Here is a 20,725-nt window from a genome sequence, read left to right on the forward strand (position 1 = left end):
GGTGTTTGCTTGACAGGGATAATTTTTTTTTAATTGCATGTGGGGTGGGGGGGTTGTGCGTTTTCTTGCTCATTTAGGTATCCCGTTTCAAGAGCAAGTCTAAAAGTCCAACCCAGATTTTGTATTTCATTTATACAGGAACACATAGAAGACATTAATCCTTGCCTATAAGCACTCAAATATTTATTGCTGCACCACACAAAATGCAGCCCCTAAACATTGGTACTAATGGTTACGAGCGGATGGCCATCTCTTTCCCCACTTACCTCCTGCATGCTCTATACTATAAGTTGGAGTTACTGTTTGCATTTAAATGTTTGTTTTTGTTGCATCTTTGTGTAAACTTTTGTTCTTTCAGTGTTGTGGAAATGAGCTCAGGTTGTATTACATTATATAAATTGCAGTTCTGGTAATGAATTACCATTTTTAATTTTTTATTTATTTTTGTCAGGGACATGACGGTGCTCGCCGATCCACTTTGATGGATGGTGATGAGGTGCTGACCTACTACTACGATGATGTCCGAACAGTCTATGATGTTTTCCAAAGAGGAAATAGAATATCAAGTAAGGCTTCCTTCATCTTGCTGTAATTACTACTTCACAAATGCATCTGGGCAATGCCTGGCCAAGGGGACAAATGCAGTTAAAGATCTATTGGGTATTTCAGCAAAATGCCACAATATGAAGCAATGAGCAGTTTGAAAACCATGTAGGCTTTCCTTTTTACAAGTGTGTGTGTGTGATTTTTTTTTTTATTATTATTTCTTTGAAAGCACTAGAGCATTAGTCCCATCTGAGACTAGACTAGTGACTGCTAGGGGATAAAAGTAGTGTTCCACCTGTTGTGGAGACCGGTATACAATTAAATTAGCCATAGTAAGTTATTACAGGGCTAAGTGAAGTAGTGGGGACTATAGGCCCCAAAGGCAGACAGCAGATAGTTTTTCTCTACCCCATGACTCACCCATAAATGACGAAGGACAGAATTCTTTACAGTACACCTTTTTAAAAACTGGTCTAAGGGGGGGTACACACCAGAACGATTAGGGCTCAATTCCATCAATCTGGATCCAATTCCGACCGATTGGATGCAGATTGTATGTAGATTGGGCATGTTTAGGTCCAATTCCGATCCGATTCCAATCCGATGCGCGTCCCCGCTGTCGTTTGGTCGTTTTACAAATCCTACCTGCTGCAGTGAGGATCTGTAAAAGATCCATTCAACTGGATACAGACTCAGATTGGATTGGGATCAGATTGGATGCAGATCGTTAGCAGATTGTGTGCACCCAACAGATCGTGCGAGCATCACACAATCTGCTAACAATCTACTAACAATCAGGATCGTTCTGGTGTGTACCAGGCCTAAGAAGTGTTGGATTTCAATTGCACACCACTTTTTTTTCTTCCCCCCCCCTAATTGAATTATTATTATTTTTTTATTTCCCAAATAAATCTTCAAGAACATATTAAGTTTTTTTAGATAAATTAGTTTCTTATTTACACAGAGGGATCCAAAAAACTTGACAACCTTCCTATTCTATAGTTGAACTAATTGCACTTTACCCTTGGGTGCTTCAAATTCAGTTGATCATGTATTGCTACACCCCATTATGTTGTGAATTCAATTAGCGACTAAATTATTAACAGTTTCCCACTGCTTGCCCAGGGCTATAGCACTTATTGGAGATTTTTAGTCTCAGAACCTCAGCAGGCTCTTGGGTTTTTTGCAGGCGTGAAGACACCTTAGGTCTGAACTTATCCCTTTTTTTTTTTTTTGTCATTTATTTATATTATAGTTATTTTTAATCCAAATCAGTTGGTACATTGGAGAGGGATAGGGTGGCAGGAATTGTATGAATAGTGAAGCTGTATTGTGTGTGTGTGTGTGTGTGTGTGTGTGTATATAGATATATAATTATTTTTGTATTTAACCTACTTCTCTATTTGGTACTTGTTTTAGTTTCACGGCGGCAGATATATCGCATGCGGTGCGATCGGATTTGATTTTGTACTGTTCATAACCCCACTATCCACTACGCATGGAGTTGATTTTATATAGTGTGGCAAGGGGACGCAGAGAACATGTAAAGTAATCCGCGGGGCTCGCTGCGCTCGCCATACTATATAAAATCAACTCAATGCGTAGTGGATAGTGGGGTTATGAACCGGTACAAAATCGCATCGCGTGCCTGCCGCCGTGAAACTAAACAAGTACCGCTTCTTTTTGTAGTCTCTTAGGAGACACAAAATAGCTGACTATGGATAGGTCTGCTCTGTAATTGACTTACTAGCACCATCGTAGAAACTGTTATCTGTACAATACAAATATTTGGGTTAATTCAAATTTGGCTTCTGTTAGTGCTTCCCAAATTGGAGTGTTTGTTGCAGACTACGTCTAGTTGCAGATCAATTAACAAAATGTAATTTTTTTTAATTTTTTTTTATATTTTAGAGCGAGGGCCATGTTTGGGACATAGGAAGCCTAATCAGCCATATCAGTGGATCTCTTATCAAGAGGTAAAATTTTGATTTTGTAATGATTTGAAAAAGTATTTGTACACACGGCAGTCTGTACACTTAAGCCCCGTACACACGGGGGAGATATATTGCTCAGTTATATATTGCTAGCAATACATTGCTGAGCAATATATTGCTCAGTTTCTCCTTTTCATCAGCGACCAGAGATGGTCGCTGATGAAAGGGAACCTCTGCCGGGGGAGCCGCAGAGCGATTAGAATGGGGCTGAAAACGGGAGCGCGCACCAGGTGATTTATCGCCGGGCACACTCCCATCACTGGCAGTATGGTCGCCTGCGACAATATTTCCAGCGATTTCAGCCCCCGTGTGTACACAGCTTAAGAAATAGAAGTGCCAACATATCAGAAATAGCAGTTCTCGATACTTCCAAGCAATTGCCTGAGATGTTTAACCCTTTGAATGCCAAGTGATTTTGTTAAAATAGGTGTAAAAATTGCAGAGCACACCTTTTTATTCATCCTAATGACCTGTAGCAATTCATATATATATATATATATATATATATATATATATATATATATATATATATATATATATATATATATATATATATATAATATACTTTTTTTACTTCCACAACAATTTTCATTTATATAACAAATGTAAGCGACGCTGGCATTTTTAGCGGGTATTTTGAACATCTCACAGATGTTGCTCAAAGGGTTGGATAATTTTTGGGCAATCTTGCAGCAATGAGATAAATTTCCATTTGGATTGTATTCCCATTCTGTTGCAGGGACACCGGTTCCAATAAAATCCCCTCACTGGAACGGGGTACAAAATAAAGCCTACATAATTTACTTTCAGCCAGATCCTAGCCCAGGAGTACTTACTGCATAAGGGGGCATAGTCCTGCACATGTGTAATCCTTGCTTACCAGGCATCCAAAGGATGAAAAAATTAAAATAGAAAAACATTGAAATGTAACCTATTGGCTGAATGACCAGTACTGTAGGTCCCCATACATCAGCAATTTAATTTCTGCAATTTTCCAACAGACTGGTCAGGCAATAGGGAACATTAAACATGCCAAAAGTACCAGTGGGGTATTTTTTAACATGTTTAACTTCTCAAATGGGTCATCTATCATCACTGGATCCAATCGGTGGTACCAGCTGGTTGGGGAATTGAAACTGCTGATGTGTGGGATCCTAAACATCTACAAGTTTTTAGCAATTTTGGGGGCAAAGTTTGTAACCTGATACATACTGTATGGAGTTTTGCAGTCTTCTAGAAATGTACAGGGACTTAGGGCCTTATTCTAGTTCACTCTTTCTGACAAAATCCTTCTTAGATGGACAAAACCATGTGCAATGCAGGGGGGGGGGGAGATGTAATTTGTGCAGAGAGAATTAGATTTGGGTGGGGTTTTTCTTCAAAGTGAGATCTATATTGCAGTGTAAAAATAAAGCAGTCAGTATTTTCCCTGCACAGAAAGTAAATAACTTGCCCAAATCTAATTCTCTCTGCACATTTTACATCTGCCACCCTGCAGTGCACATGGTTTTGTCCATCTAAGAAGGATTTTGTCAGAGTGAACTAGAATAAGGCCCTTAGTCTGTGGATGATAGTATAGTGTACACTCTTATTACATAACACCTGAAAATGTATGTTGTAATCTTCCATAAAAGGCTATTTATGGAACATTGCCCTATAAAACTAGTTTAATACTCCTAAATCAGCATCTTGGTCTTGTAGTTTTAGGGCTCTATAACACTGTGGACTATTTGGTACTTGTCAATGCTGTATGGAGGATCTCACTCAAATAAAAAAAAAGTTATTTTATCTCCAGACTGCTTTTGTATTTGTCCTTTTTGGTGACCTATTGCTACTTTACCGTGTGAACCGATTTAGGTTTGTCTTGGTTATGTAAAATACCCATTATTTTTTTTTGTTAATTATTGTATTTGATAGAATTGTAATGTATTTATTGGGGAGATAATGTTATAAACAAACATTACATCTTTACGTTATTTTGTATTCTTTGTGTAATTTTTTTTCTCTCCTTTTCTGTGAAGGTTTCAGACAAGGCCGAGTACCTGGGATCCGCCTTACTGCACAGAGGCTGTAAACCAAGTTCTGAACAGTTTATTGGCATTTTCGCACAGAACCGACCTGAGGTATGATTTTATTTTCCATTTTATTATTTTATTTGCCTTTTTCATTGTTCTGTTTGTAATAATTTGTATATTTTTTTTTTTATTGGATTATTGCCTGCGTGTTGTATTTGTGATGCCATTTACAGTATACAAGTTACAAGCCCTTCAAAATGATGGTGCTGCTGGGAGACGGGTGGTAGACTTTGGTGTGTTTGTCTGCGCCTGAACGGAGCTCTGTCGGATGCCATCTATTGGCTGTCAGTTGACTATTAATGGAAGGAGCAATGTTGGGTTTTTATTAAGTAGGATTCTGAGGGCAGTATTCAATGAGAAAAATTCTCCGTGTTTTATGGAGAATTTTTGCTTTTTTTCGCCCTGGACGGAGCATTTTGCTCTCCAAAAGTGAACCACCCTATTCAATGTGAAATATTCGCCGTCTTTCTAAGTGATTTTCGCCGTCTCTCTCCGTGTAGAAATTCTCCATCTTTTGATGGAGAGCTGGAATGTGAACTTTTAATCTAAAAGGGTTATTTTTTTTAATTTTGGTGTAAAAAAATCAGGTTTTTTTTTTCTGTTAAGGGGCATGTTATTTTTATTCATGTGCTTATAGTACATGAATATATATTTAATTAAAAACAAAAAAAAAATGTAATTTTTTTATTTTTTTTTTTTTTTTTTTTTTTTTTTTTTTTACACAGTGCAGCCAGCAGGGGGCCGGAGCGCTCGAGCCGCTCATTAGATATTCATATATTCACTGCACCCGATGCACGTTCGGGTGCAGTGAATACTGGGTCCCCCGCTGGCTATAGGGGGGGGGGGCAGCCTGTGCTGCCTGGGTCCCGGGGGGGCCCCCTACCCTCCACATATGTTCTGGGGCATCCAGGGAGATTTTAATCTCCCTGGATGCCACCGTCCCACGGCTCCCTGTCAGCTCCCTGCCGCGGACGCTCGTCCGCTGCAGGGGTTAAGACTCGCCGCGAGTGGCAGCGAGTCTTAAATACATTGAATAGTGGGAGCAGGAGGCTCCGGAACACGGCGAGTGCATGGCGAGAGAAAAAATCTCTCGCCATGCACAGCGAATTTTCTACATTGAATACTGCCCATAGTTTTAATCGTAATATTAGAACAGAGTCTGTTGCGTTTTTTGTCTTAAATACATTTTGCAACAGTGAAAATATTACCTATTTGAAAATAGTTCTAGCATACAATCAGTGAATATGACATTAAAAGCTATTAGGTCTCGCTCAGATATAGACTGATGGGTTATTTGGGCATTTAGATTTATTTTATTTTTTTGTGGGATGTCGTCACATTTTCTAAAGTTAAGTTGGGATATTGTTGGTCTGCAAATTAGTCAACTTAAATCCTGCTTCAGGTTATAGTGAATTTGACTTGGGAAGTCTTTAAAGTTGTTGTGCATTGCTTCTTTGGTAATAGAAGAGCTGAAAATGTTCAGAAGGATTTGTAGCTGGCCCTATCTTGTAGGTGACAGGACCCTGCATTGGCAAATGCATTACACCTTTGCTATTGGGGTTGACTGAGTGATGGAGGATGCATCAATAATCATTGCTTCTGGCTGACCTTCAGCAGGGCCAACCAGAAGACCTCTAACGACCCACGGGACAGTGCAGTCCCAGATAAACACTGAACTATATGGTGGTTCTGGCAAAATCGGAACAGATCAGGCAGATATTGTTACAATGTGTGTGCCTAGACTATGAGATTGTGAACCACCTTCTAGAAATTAGACTACAGTATGTCTCTCGACTTTCATCTGGACTTAAATGCAGGGCAGTGAGTTAGGAGCATGGTGAGCAATTCCACCAAAACAACTTCAGCGATGAAAAGAGATCAGGATAGGTAGAACGCTTCTGTGCTTGCTGATTACTGTTGTGACGAGAGTCCCCAAAAGAGGAAGCAAAAAACAGTGCTCTCATCAGTAGGCCACTATTTAGTAGGATTCACTTCTGTGTTATTTGCTATTGATTTAATTACAACAACTGTTAATCTTTAATCAAGAAAATGTCAATCATTTAAAAAATCTCTTCACTATGCAGTACGTGTGGTAAAGCTAATAACTTTTTTAAGTCCTTTATTTTTTCCCACCTAGGCAGTTTTATTACCTTGTGTACCTAGTGTTCATTCTAGCACCCGCTATCTTTGAAAACCCATGCTTCTAGCAGTGTGGTCTGTATATCAGCACTGATATGCAAACCAGACCTGTGCTAGAAACAACACAGCAGACCGTGACACCCCAGGCAGGGAAGAGGAACTGCATGGGTTTACAAAGATAGCGGGTGCTAGAATGAACGCTATGTACCGTTTGCAGAGTTATGCAATGTTGACTTTGCAAAAAAAAACCCTCACATAGAAGAAAGTTTCTGAACCAATGAACTTCATATTATCACTGTGCTCTAGATTATTTAATTTTTATTTTTAAATTCACCTTTAGGCCAAAAGTTTCTTTTTATTGAGAATTCAGCAAAAATATCTAAAAGTACATTTTGATTACCGGTTCTACTGCCTGCCACCAGCACTGGTTTTGCATATATTTTTTTTTTTTTTTTTTTTTATATTGACCATAAATAGTTTTGCTTTGGCACTGGGCCAGCAATCAATGCCTCCCACTTTGGGAACCCATGCCTTAGTTGGAAATAAGGAAAACCTAGAATACAACAAAAATAAATGGTAAAAAAAAAAATCAACATTCCACAAGAGCTGTTGCAGCTCTTTTACACTGCTATCGTGGAGTCCGTTCTATGCTCCTCTATTACAATCTGGTATTGAGGGGCCAATGAATCTGTCAAACGAAGCCTGCAAAGAGTGGTGAGGACAGCAGAGAAGATTAATGGGACGGACCTCCCCCCTGTAAGGGAACAATACTTAAGTAGTGTCAAGAAGCGAGCTGGGAAGATCGTGATGAATAAACTCCACCCTGGCTGTATTTTGTTTGATATTCTCCCATCAGGTAGACGCTTCAGGTCCATCCCTGACAAGTCGTCAAGAACCGCAAAAAGCTTCTTCCCAATAGCTATTCAGCTATTGAACAATGTACTCTAAGATACTGCTAATCTAAACACCTGACTGCTCTATGTAACCTTGCAAATCCTAACATGTGAATTGTCATTTGTATGCACAACTGATGCAAAGTATGTATGTCCTGTTATCCCTCTCGTACCATGCTTGAAGCTGCACTGTATTCACAAAATTTTTTAGTATACGAGAGTATACATGACCAATAAAGTGATTCTGATAAATCGGCATAGTTTTAGTACTGCAAGCTATTGTACCCATACCTACCGACATTTATTGGCAGTGGTGGTTTCGGCATAGGGACCCCATTAATTCCACTATGGTAGGGGGGGCCTCAAAGGAAGCACACCCCCTGGTTACATCCCTATGGGAGGGTGCCCAGCATATCTGGAAATGCTGGGCTGCCCTCAGACTGTGAATGCAGTGCTGGCTCATTGTCCATGAGGGTAATAACACACCCAGCTCCTACCACTGTGGAGGAGCGGACATTTTTTTTTCATCTGCTGGAAGTTCTCAAACACCTTGTGAATCCTCTGGTTCTAGGCTGGGAAATGCTGTGTCATAGGTGTGTGTGTGTGTGTGTGTGTGTGTGTGTGTGTGTGTCCGTCCAAGCTTGGAATCAATTTGCTGATGGCTGACTCAAATAAGAGCTGCCATGTACTTAATACAGGTAGAAGGAACCGTGTTCTAAATATGTGTCGCATTTGGAGTTATTTATTAAGTGTCTCTACTTTTTGAACATGCATTTTTGTGCAAAGGACTCATGTAATTCAATCTAACGTAATTCTAAAAACAAAGAAAACCGTGCATTCACTTCAGAATCAGGTAGTAAGATGTAGTCTTGTGCATGGTACAGTAGGTTTATGACCAGTGCACACAATTACATGGGGGGTGGGGGGCACAGTATTGGTAAATCTATTTAGTTATGGTGCCCACACACGGTACAATTGCCAGTTGCGATGAGATACGCAGTCCCGTCACACATCTCATTGTACTTTTTGCACTAGATCTCATTCCATTGCATTGCAAAACCTATGCAATGCGATCTAGTTCATGTATACGCCTTCCTTACTGTGTGGCTACAGTTGTCACACCCCATTTAATATGTTTGTTTTTGTTGGTACTCGGTCACCTTTGTCTGCAGGGAAAGTGATTTTTACTAATTCCTCTTTAAATCTGTTGCCAAAACTATTTCTAGTAAAAGTGCTCGGGATTGTAGCTTCCCGCTCTAAGATTCCGTTGTGTTTTTTAAGGTGTAAACAAACCGTGCGAAATGGCCGCTGAATGATCGCACAATGTACTGTTTTTGACTAACAAGTCAGCACTGGAAAGTCTCAATGGCAGGAACATGCTCCTACTACCAGTACAGGGCTGGTTGCAGGAACGCGCTCCTAGCGATATTGCCCTGGAAACACTGGGGATATGGTCACTCGGCCACCATTTAGCCACCGATACTGGCTAATATCGCCCTGTGTTTACAGGGTTTAAGAGTGAATAAAAAGTTGACTATTGTTAAATAAGTAACAGTCTCCTTTCTTCTGTTTGCAGTGGACAATTGCAGAACTGGCGTGCTATACTTACTCCATGGTAGCTGTTCCTCTGTATGATACTCTAGGAGCTGAAGCTATTACGTACATTATAAACAAAGGTACTTTTTTTTTTTTTATTTCTGCTTCATTTTATAAGGTTGAGATCTAAAGATTGGCCTGCAATATCTATTTATAACCATTAAAGAAAACCGCCCCTGTCCCCTATGGGTGTGGTATAGGGTTGTGACAGTCATTAGCCCGACGTCGGGATCCCGACTGCCCGGACTCATATGGTGAGTGCCACAAAGCCCCATGCGGGCTTACTGCGCTCGCCACCTATTCTATTTTCTGTCTGCATTTTGACAGTTGGGATCCTGACGTCTGGTAAATGCCTGTCGGGATCCCGACTGTTGGGACCGCGTCCGACACCCGTCCCCTATATTAACTGACTTGGGGAGCAAGTGGAGGCAGTGGGTTGGTGTTGCAGTAGAGAAGCTGCGGTACTTGTTTCCTAGCACGGCGCCAGCGATTTTAATTGTATCCATCGGGTCAGAAAAAATCGGGTCGATCGCATCACATGCAACCAAATTGTATGGTTGCATGCGGACGCGCATTACTTCACAGGTATTACGCGTCCCCTCGCGGGGCTCTCTGCGCTCGCCACACTATATAAAATGAACTCCATGCCGACGTGGATTATAATGGCATACGATGGACCCGATTTTATATAGGAATTTAACATTGAATACAATGCATACAATGTTAAATCACGTCGGTCGCATCGCATGCCATTATAATGGCATGCGATGGACCCGATTATCTAATTGTCGGGAAAGGTTAAAAAAAGCCCGAAATCGCGTCCGTTCGGGTCCCATCGCATACCTTAACTTAAGGTATGCGATAGGACCCGATGGGCGCCATGCTAGGAAACAAGAACCGAAGCTGCTCCTGAAGTGGCACGAGGAGAGGGTTGCGGCAGGGGGCACAGCAGTGCAACGTGACCTATGACCTAGTCATGCTACGCAGGCCGCACGCCGGATTCGGGATCATTTCTAATTTAATGTATTTTTATATAATAAATTTTTTGTAACTTCCTTTACTGTCGCACTCAGACTTTGCAGGCAATGGGAGCTTTTGTAGACCATTTGAAATTCGGGTGCCGGATGACTGACCGGCAGACGGAAATCTGACAGTCATTACACGACATTGGAATCCCAACTGCTAACAGCCCGACAGACAGGCAGCAGCCATTCTCCCTTGTGGGGGTCCACGACCCCCACAGAGGGAGAATAAAATAGGCAGCGAGCGTAGTGAGTCACTGTGCCCACATCCTGGCGAGTGCAGCGTGGGGCTTAGTTGCGCACCCCCCTTCCCCGCAGTCGGGATTCCGACATCACTAATGTCTGTCGGAATCCCGACTGTCAGTGTGTTATAACACACCCTGAGAATCTTTACACTATTTAGGCTATCCTGGGCATACACGATACGATTTTCTGGCTGATCTACCAGAGATAATTGCAGGGTATATGCAGCAGACTGATCTAAAAATATGCATCGGTCAGGCATGCCAGATGGTCCAGCATGTTGAGGACCAATTGTCTGCTTTTGCTGATTTTCTGTATACAGATGTAATACTGTTTTTTCTAAAAGTGGGAACGGACTGTCTAGAACTGCTCCCAACAGACAAGTTTCTTGTACAGTATATGAAAGTATGCTTCCACAGCTAGTAGAACATATGCCTTTACAAAAGAGTATGTGGAACACTTAGCCGATGTTTTGTTCACTATACGGCTTCCCTGTACAAAAGATTGTAAGTATCCGAACACAAATGACATGTTGGTTTAATATGTTTTACCACTTGTAGCGGAGATCTCCTTCGTGTTCTGCGACAATACTGAAAAGGCAAAGTTACTGCTGTCCAATGTTGAAAAGGGAGATACTCCCATTCTGAAGACCATTGTGCTTATGGATTCCTTTGATGAGGATCTTGTGGAGCGAGGCAAGACTTGTGGAGTTGAAATAGTCAGCATGAGAGATCTGGAGGTCAGTTGTAATGAACACTGGTTTATCAAACTGTAATAATACTATTACTGTGTTATATTTTGCTCTAAAGCAGTGGTTCCCAACCCTGGTCCTCAAGTACCCCCAACAGTGCATGTTTTGCAGGTCTCCTCACAGAATCACAAGTGCTATAATTAGCTCCACCTGTGGATCTTTTCAAATGTGCCTGAATGAGTGCACCTGCCGGGTGACCTGGAAAACCTGCACTGTTGGGGGTACTTGAGGACCAGGGTTGGGAACCACTGCTCTAAAGTATTGATGGCAACTAGTTATTGTATGCACTCGATCATTAGAATTCTAAATGCATATTTAAAGGACAGATACAAATATAGGGAGGAAAAGGTATTTGCCGACTACACTACAGTACAAAGGCAAAACTGTGCTCGCACAATCACCTGTAGGTGTGAGGAAATATTTATACAGTCACTGAAAAGTATGTACGGATGATGTCCAATTTATAGTTTGTATACAGGCGGTATGATCTTGTATCTTCACTGCACCATGGTGTCTTCTGAGCTCTGTCAAGTCTTGTAGGCCTCATACTTCTGCACTGCATTTCCTAAAAATTGCAGGTTGGATGCTTTTTATAGGTGGGCATTTCCTGTTGGCGACTATTTTTGGTCAAGATTGGCAAGGCAATATACTGCAATTTCCCCAATGACTGGATTGTCAGATGTCATTGTTAATATGAACTAATAGGACTGGCTTTCATATAGGCAGATTATGGGGAGGGGGTTATACAATTGGTGTAACATTTTTCAGCTGGGGTAGAAATTGGCACTTTCAATTTGAATTTCTATTCAACCAATTCTGTTCTGTAAAGTGCCAACTTTTGAGTAGGCGAGAAATCTGGCAAAGTCGAAAAACCATGTGGATCCGCGAATTACTAATCAGTTTTCGCCAAAAAAAAAGTGAAGCTGCATCTGTGCAAAAGGACTTGAAAACAGGAGAATCGCCTGCAATTGAATACTCAGGAATCAAAAATGCCCCTATGTCAGTGGTTCCCAAACTGTGCGCCGTGGCTCCCTGGGGTGCCGTGGGACACTTGCAGGGGTGCCACGGGTTGGTGGTCCAGGACCAATTCAAATTATTTATGATCAATTATTTATGGAAAAACCAGAGCTGGTGACTGCCAATAATAAAATAGGTGTACAAACAGAAGCACATTCTGGCCTTTACCACATAATGGAACCTAAAAATAACAAATAAACACAGTCTACTTCATTTTATATTTATTTTTCTGCATTTTTGGGGGCCTAGGGGTGCCCTGGAAAAATTCTGATGCTCTAGGGTGCCGTGATTCAAAAAAGATTGGGAACCCCTGCCCTATGTACTAATTAATCTTTATCTGCTGATAGCCATAGTATGTGTCTTGACACACATGACTCAATATTTAATGCTTTTTTTATATAATTTATTTAATTTATTTTTTCACAATGCAGGTAGAGGGAAAGAACCATCATGAAAAACCAAAAGTAAGTATAACGAAGTGCCATAAATACTTCCTAAACTTGCAAAAAGTATTTAGAAATGGTAGTTTGTGCATTATTATTATTGGAAACGGTTTTGCTTTTAAATGATTTTTGTGTGTAATTTTCTGAATTTTTTTTATTTCTTCCAGCCTCCAGCGCCAGATGATCTGGCAGTGGTGTGCTTCACTAGTGGGACAACTGGTAACTTTTTTCTTTTTATTTATTTATTTTCTTTTAAAGCCACATAATTGGGGAGCTAAAATACCACATTATGAAATGCCCTTAATGTTTGAGACTATTGGCATAAATGCTCTCAGGAAAATGTTTTTGTAGATCAAAATAAAATGTACTGAATATGGTCATGATTGTCCAGAGGCCAGTGGTTCAGCTTTGATCAAAGCAGCAGTGTTACCCATGTTTTTTTAGATTGTGGGGTAGCCATTGGCAGAGTGGTTAATAATTAACCACTCTGTACACCTGGATACTGTAAATTTTAATATCTAGTCTATAAATTACATGATCTAGAACGCATGGAAAATTGGGTTGGTATGGGATTCCGGTGCCAGTCTTTCGTCTGCTGGCATCCTGAACACTGAAGTGCCAACTACATCACAACAATGTAATTGTACAATAAAAATTGTTTAATATTGCTACTGAAACCAGTTCTGTTCTCCTGCAATGTACAGTAGAGGGTTGTTTTTGACCATGGATACTGTTTTTATAAAGCTAACCCAACTATACCACACTGTCTTCCCAACTCTTAAGGTATGTAAGTCCTTAAAGATGACAAAATATTACACATTTATTCACTCTCTCGGCATGTCTGTTAATTTTCATATGCAGCTGAGTTGCTGGGTGGTAATGGGGCATTTTCAAGTAGAAGCGTAACCTGCTCGCATAGACTCTTTGGCGCTGTACGTTTCAGTTGGCCCACCTGTTCTGGAATGAGTCCAGTACAAATGTAATAAATAGGGTTGATGGCTGTGCAGTTGCATAGATACATGGGTGTAGGGATGCCAATCCCGGGGCTATTTTTCAATCCCGGGATTCGGGATTGAAAAATGCCTAATCCCGGGATACCCGTCAATAGAATGACAAACTTTAGTCCCCCCCCCCCCCCCCCCAAACCCAGTCTAACTCACCCGGCCATTGCTGCGGGAGCAGGGCAGTGATGTTCAGAGGCCGGCTTCTCATTGGGGGCCGTGTGCGGGTGGTCTGGAGGCCTGCAGATGTGCAGGAGCCATGCAGCGGTGGACTGGAGGCGGACTTGGAGTAGCCGGGCGGCAGTGAAGGCGGCACGGGTACCGGGCGGTGGGCGGGCACGGAGCCGCAGACAGGCTGCGCAGCGTGACCTCTGACATCAGGTCACGCTGCACGCAGCCGCAGAGCAGCGCGCCGGGGTTTGGGAGAAGCCGGGCAGCGTCTGAGCTGGTCTCAGCGCTGCCCGACATTAGATTTGCGCAGGACAATCCCGCAATCCCGGGATTGGAAGATCCAATCCCGGGATTCAAATCCCGGCATTTTTAGGGCCAAATCCCGGGATCCCGCCGATCCCGGGATTGGCCACCCTACATGGGTGTATATATGCATATACTTCTAATTGCTGGAATTGCTACCGCATTACATGCAAAGCCTAAATCATGGGCAAAGTACTCGCTATACATTTAATCATTTATTATTATTATTTTCTCCCAATAGGTAACCCAAAGGGTGCAAAACTATCTCACAAGAATATTGTTAGCAACACTGCTGCTTTTCTTAAAGTAACAGAGGTAACTATATTACAATGGTTGTGTCCCAGGTGCCTGACTAATTTCTATTTGTACTTCTGTGCCAAGGTATACAGATGCATGCTGGTCAGTGTAAATGCACCTTTGATTTAGTTAACCAATTCCCTCTAGATACTAAACTATTGTAGGAAAGTGCATCCTCTCAGACAATGTGCAAAATGACCGTGTAGAACAGGATAGATGGCGCACTGCTTTGTGGCTCACTGCAAAATCCATCTGTTGTGAGCTACTGAACTTAGACCTTGGTCTGCAACAAATAGATTGACCAACCGGTGTTACGAATGGCAAAACTCTATAATGGATAGAACACCAGTATTTCTCTACAGAAGTAAAGTAGTTAGCGATGTTGGATAATGGAGGCTTTTGACCCTTCAATCTTTTTGTAGTAGTAGTTTTTTTCTTCCTTGATAAATCTAGAGCAGAACAAAGCAGGATGTATTTTTTTTTTTCTCCATTGAGTCTGATTTTCTCCATTTTAACAGATTTACGTATTGCCGTAATTGTAATACTGTATGCTAGATCGGTGTAGGAAGCCACATTTGTTGCTGCTCTTTCCTAGTTAATATAGAGAAATCGGCCTAACAGAACTAATTTATGGGAGTGTTTGTTCTGATCTTACTCCTTTAAACAGCAGCTTTTTAAGAGGGGGGAAAAAAATGTACCAAATCCATTGCAAAGAGAAATTGTTTTTCTCTTAAGATAATGAGTTAATGTGAGATTTGGTATTGTATTTTGTATTACGTGGTTAAGGAAAATTGCTGTATATTGCTTACTTTATTAAGGTGGTTTCTCTTCTCCAATCCTGCATTTTACATAAGGACTTCTCTTCTCGCAATAAAGCCCTGTACACACTAGTTGTTTTTTTTTTATATCACTCAGAAGGGCCTTTCTGAGTGTATGCTGTCGTTAACTATGCACACTCCTGCACATCGTTAACACCCCACCCCTCTCATCTGTGCATGCAGCTCAATCTGACCTATATAGTCAGTGATTGAATGCACATCCGCAGGCCCGCTGACATCAATGCACAATATTGGTAAGCAGCAGCACTTTGTTATTTGGCTAGCTGCACCGCCGATATAGTTAACACTTTCGCCGGTGCCCCTAGTCGTCTAGTGTGTACGGGGCTTAACACTGCTTCTGCCTTAATCTCAATAACCTGTTTTAAGTTGATGACTTTTAAAGAAGCACCAAACTTTTATTTGAGCCTCAGATTCTAGTGTGTACGGGGCTTAACACTGCTTCTGCCTTAATCTTAATAACCTGTTTTAAGTTGATGACTTTTAAAGCAGCACCAAACTTTTATTTGAGCCTCAGATTTTATTTGGCAATCTCCCTGCACAGCAGACCATTCATAAGAACAATATGGGTGATCATTTTACTAAACCACTTCCAAAATGTAAGAGGCATTGGAGTACGAGGGAAGTCCACAACATTAAGAAATAGAACAAATGCAAGAACACGGGTCAAATGAGAAGAGATAATGTTTGAACAGAATATAAAGAGGAATAGAAGAAAGATAGGTGTAGGTGATAATCTATTAATGCGAGGGCAATTAAGGGCAATAATGTAGCTTCCGATCATTTCCCAGGTTCCCCTCAGAGACCAGTTCGCGGTCAGAAGCACGTACCTGGATTTTGGTAAATTAAAATGCAGAACAATTTTGGTGTTCATGGATCTTTTGGGAAAGCCTAGATGCCTTCTCATACTTACCAAACTTTGGCGCACCAGAACTATAGTATTTAAAGCTCCTAGACTATACATTACACCCAATCCCCTTCCTGCCAGCACCTATTCATTGTACATGCACAAGCGCAATGTTTACCAGTCATCTGTTCCGTGAGATACCACCCAGTCTCCTGATCCATAACAGGAATATTTCCAAAGTTTTGTGTCCGTATGAAGCAGTCAAATTGGAACTTTCTCTCCTAAATTGATCATTAACATGCAAGGAAGAATTATTCTGAAAAGCTGTTTTAGGACTAAAGTGCTTTAAACGATAGAAAAATAAAATCTACATCAGACGCCTAATCAGATGGACAATAGATTTCTGTTTCATGTGATTAGCAAGGTCTCTGTTTATAAGTATTCACCTGTGTTTCTCATTTCACACTTAAAGGTTGCAATAACCTTTAAATAAAAAATATAAATGTTAAAAGCAAGCTAACTAAAACGAGAAACCTAGATAATGTTTATGTAATTTAACCCCTTCGCTGGCACTCCCGAGAGTTTTCCAGGCTTTGCGCCAGTGCCCAGTCTGGCAAACCCGGAAAATCCTCGGGAGTGCCACTGCCTGCGCTCCCTCTTGCCGGGAAGCGCCGCTGAGCTCTGAGATTAGCGCTGTCAGCTGCTTTAAAAGTCTGTCACTTCTGTTAAGTTATGTGTTTACTTGTTGAATCATTGCATGGAAATCAACTAATGAACTCTAACATCTTGTGATTCAAATTGGTTTGCGAAAATTGTTGTGCTGTCTCTTCCTTCTGGTGTCCAGGATCTGGCGATTCCCTCTACGCAAGATGTTCTCATCTCTTTCTTACCCTTGGCGCATATGTTTGAGAGAGTTGTGGAGGTAGGCACAATGCATGTTTTTCATGTGTTCAGGAATTTTTGTCATATTTTCCAGAGCTTAATGACACTCAGCCCCAGTGATACACACATTTCCTATTTGCCTCTGGCACACATGTTTGAAAGAATGGTTCAGGTAAGACCTATATGTAGACCATAAGGGGATATTCTAGTAGTTTTATACCTCTCGTAAGAGTGATGTAGTAATTTTTCCATGTAAATGTAGTTCTTGTGCGTTTTGTGTTACATAGCAGCAGTTTGAGCGTCATTCCATTTAGTATTTAGAAGCAATAATTACACTTTTGAAAATTTGACTTTATCCTATCGCATGTGATAATTCTGGCCAAGGACAGCTCTTGCTTTAAGAGCTGTCCTTTGCGATTTGGCCGGCGATGTGTAGCGGGTCCCGGCGTCTCCCCTCTCCCTCCCTTACCTGGCCGGGTGCTGCTTCTGCTGGCGGGCTCTTTCTCCTCCCTGCACTCAGAAAAGGATTTAAAGTGCAGGGAGGTGGTGGTCACTGGTCCGGGCAGCACAGACACTGGTGAGGGGGGAAGGGGGTCATTCAGGGCGGCGTAGGTGGTATTAAGAAGCCCATAGCCTTCTATGGGGTGTTGCCAACTACCCCAGAAGATTTTGCACCTCCCACAGATGTTGGCACTCAAAGGGTTAAGGTGGTGCCAAGAACTTGCAGAATGTATAGCTTCTCTGATGTGCTGGTGAGAAGATGAAGGAAAATGCATAGGTCTCCTGTCCTGCAGCAAACTAATGGCTTTATCTGCGCTGGATTTCTGAAGCATAAAAGCCAGGTTTTCATCAAACATAAAATCACCAACAGACAGTTGTTTGGATTTGACACTCATGGATGCATCTTGAAGTCCCAAAATAATTCCAATTCCTTTTGCCTATGAAGGGTCTCTGCCTGTACTCTGATTGCTCTAGATCAGGGATGGGAACCTTCGGTCCTCCAGCTGTTGAACTACACATCCCAGCATGCCCTGCAACCGGTTTAGCATGGCCAATAGCAAAGATGTAGCAAGGCATGCTGGGATATGTAATTCAAAAACAGCTGGAGGGCCGAAGGTTCCCCATTCCTGCTCTAGAGCTTGAACCCACAACCATTCCAGACTTTATAAATACATATTTTTGCAGACTAGCTACAGCTGTGTGAATTTTGGCAATTGAATGCTATCTTAATAGCTTTTATCCTGAAATTGTACATCTAGTTAATATGCCTAGTATCCCTATTACTACTAGCAGTCCAGGAGGTACATTACTAGTACAATGCATATTGGCTGGGAACAAGTAAGACTGCTAGTAAAATATAACTATTCTACACTGCTGGCATACCACGTCGCACTCTCTTGAGACCAGAAAGACACTAAAGCAATTGCATTCTACCTTCCGGGGAGGAATTTCCCTATTTGCTAACAAACTTACCATATAAGTTGCTGCGATGGAGGATGATTTGACATTCTGCAGCCTTGTGGGGGGGTGAGTAAGGGAAGGCAGCGGTCAGTGTTGAAGAAGAGGAAATGGGCAAATCTGCCCGTTTTCTAGGTGAGCAGAGGCCAGTGGTTGTGTTCTTGGATTTGGCATCACTGGTCTCGGAAGCAAGAATTTGATCCATTGCTGGACCTTCAGACTAACCGTATTCGCCTAATCTTACTTCAGAATATCATGAAACCTGGCATGGGGTCCAACGGCCATAAAAATACACCGGTTTCTGGAAAGGGCCATATAACTTAGTTCATCTTTAGACATCTGCCCTTAAATCACAACTCTCCAGATTCTGTTTCTGCTCTGACAATTAATAAAAATTCAACAAAAAGGATGAAAGCTTCCACGTTGTAGAATCTTAATCCTTTGATAGTTTGTACGTTTTACTTGTTATGTTGCCAAGCGCGGGCACTCTGCTGCCTAAAGCTGGGCAGTGGCTAATTTACACATGAATCCAGTCAGCTGTGTGAGGAATGTCAGTGTGCCGTGTACTTCCTCCCACTCCTTTATAGAGATGCAATGGCTTCTTCCCACATGGACTGTGCTTAGTATACACTGACAGTTCTCTTGTTCAGTAGAAGTAGTTTGACATTGCAACATGCTTTGTAAAGTAGAATTACCTGTTATGTGATTGTATAACTGGAATGTTTCCTCCGCACAATAAAACATTGAGTAGTATAGTTACTGCACACTTTTCTGTTGGACTTTGGCCACATGTAGTGTTTTAGGGGGACCAGCTTGGCAGAAAGGGTACTTGTGTATTATAGCGGCGCCCATCGCATCCCATAAGGCATGCGATATCGCGCAATGTTGTACAATGGCATACAATGCGATGGGATGCGATTATAAATTGTATAAGCACCCTAATGGGTGCTTACAATGTTAAATTCACCCCCACGCCACCCCCCACTATAAACGTGAACCCGAAGCGTGGCGAGCGCAGCGGTACGCGTCCTACGACCCTTTTCATACCCCCACTATCCACGTCGGCGTGGAGTTGATTTTAGAGCCACCGAGCCCCGCGCATAACTTCACAGGTATACGCGTCCCCTCGCGGGGCTCGCCATGCTTCGGGCTCGGTGGCTCGCTGCACTCGCCACACTATATAAAATCAACTCCGAGCCGGAGTGGATAGTGGGGTTATGAAAAGGTCGTAGGACCCGTACCGCTGCGCTCGCCACGCTTCGGGTTCACGTTTATAGTGGGGGTGGGTGCTTAAAATCACCCATTAGGGTGCTTGTACAATTTTTAATCGAATAGTCGTGTAAAATCGCATCGTATGCCATCGGTTGTATGGCATACGATGCGATAAAAACATTGCACGACCAACATCGGGGGTGCCGCTATAATACACAAGTACCGCAGAAAGTAGCCTGCACATAGGCGCCAATGCATCTGGCCACACACATGCGGGGGTGCCACATCCACCGGATCCAGCCGCAGCATTCTTAGGTTGGACAAGATGACCGGAGGACTGGATTTCAGTAGAACACATACATTTGCAGCTGTGCCGCACAATGTTCTACTTGAAATCCTCTAATGGCACTGGCTGGATCCCTTGCAACTGTATCCAGTGAAATAGGATGTGTGAATTAAAAAAGGTTCCTTCCTCTATTGTGGTAGGGGGTTGTTATGGTCATTATTAACCACAAATAAAATGCCAATTTTATGTTTTTTTCAGTGTGTGGCACTGTGCCATGGAGCAAAAATAGGCTTCTTCCAAGGAGATATTCGGTTACTGATGGATGATTTGAAGGTTTTGCAACCTACCATCTTCCCAGTAGTTCCTCGCCTGTTAAACAGGATGTTTGATCGAGTAAGTGACTTAATTGTGTTGCATTCTTGAAGGTACATATATAAAGCATGCTACTCGCTCATTTCAGTTGTGTATTTTTTTTTATTGTGTTTTTTTTTTTCCTCTAGGTCTTTGGACAAGCTAATACTACCTTGAAACGTTGGGTTCTGGAATTTGCTTCTAAAAGAAAAGAGGCCGAGCTCCGCAGTGGAATTATCCGAAAAGATAGTATTTGGGACAAGCTCATATTCCAAAAACTACAGGTAGGGACCAAATTCCAAAACACAAGATAATTTGTCTGTAGTCTGCCTTGTAGGTGTTGTTGGAGCTTGGGGACAGGG

At 41.9% G+C, this 20,725-nt stretch overlaps 1 protein-coding gene across 4 annotated transcripts in view; it reads left to right on the forward strand.

The window, feature by feature from the left end:
- The window catches only part of ACSL1 (acyl-CoA synthetase long chain family member 1), a 62,576-nt gene that overhangs the window by 31,816 nt on the left and 10,035 nt on the right, over positions 1 to 20,725 (forward strand). For 3 of the 4 annotated variants that reach the window (XM_083170287.1, XM_083170298.1, XM_083170308.1), the window contains exons 3-13: positions 452 to 566; positions 2,458 to 2,522; positions 4,562 to 4,663; positions 9,224 to 9,323; positions 11,069 to 11,247; positions 12,708 to 12,740; positions 12,887 to 12,938; positions 14,436 to 14,509; positions 17,151 to 17,228; positions 20,271 to 20,405; positions 20,513 to 20,647. In XM_083170287.1, coding sequence (XP_083026413.1) covers positions 452 to 566; positions 2,458 to 2,522; positions 4,562 to 4,663; positions 9,224 to 9,323; positions 11,069 to 11,247; positions 12,708 to 12,740; positions 12,887 to 12,938; positions 14,436 to 14,509; positions 17,151 to 17,228; positions 20,271 to 20,405; positions 20,513 to 20,647 — 1,068 coding nt within the window. Of the gene's footprint in view, positions 1 to 451; positions 567 to 2,457; positions 2,523 to 4,561; positions 4,664 to 9,223; positions 9,324 to 11,068; positions 11,248 to 12,707; positions 12,741 to 12,886; positions 12,939 to 14,435; positions 14,510 to 17,018; positions 17,097 to 17,150; positions 17,229 to 20,270; positions 20,406 to 20,512; positions 20,648 to 20,725 lie in introns of all 4 variants that reach the window. The other variant, XM_083170277.1, reaches the window with a different exon arrangement.

Source organism: Crinia signifera, chromosome 1 (assembly GCF_055691185.1).
Source record: "Crinia signifera chromosome 1, ASM5569118v1, whole genome shotgun sequence".
In the NCBI taxonomy this organism is placed as follows: domain Eukaryota; kingdom Metazoa; phylum Chordata; class Amphibia; order Anura; family Myobatrachidae; genus Crinia; species Crinia signifera.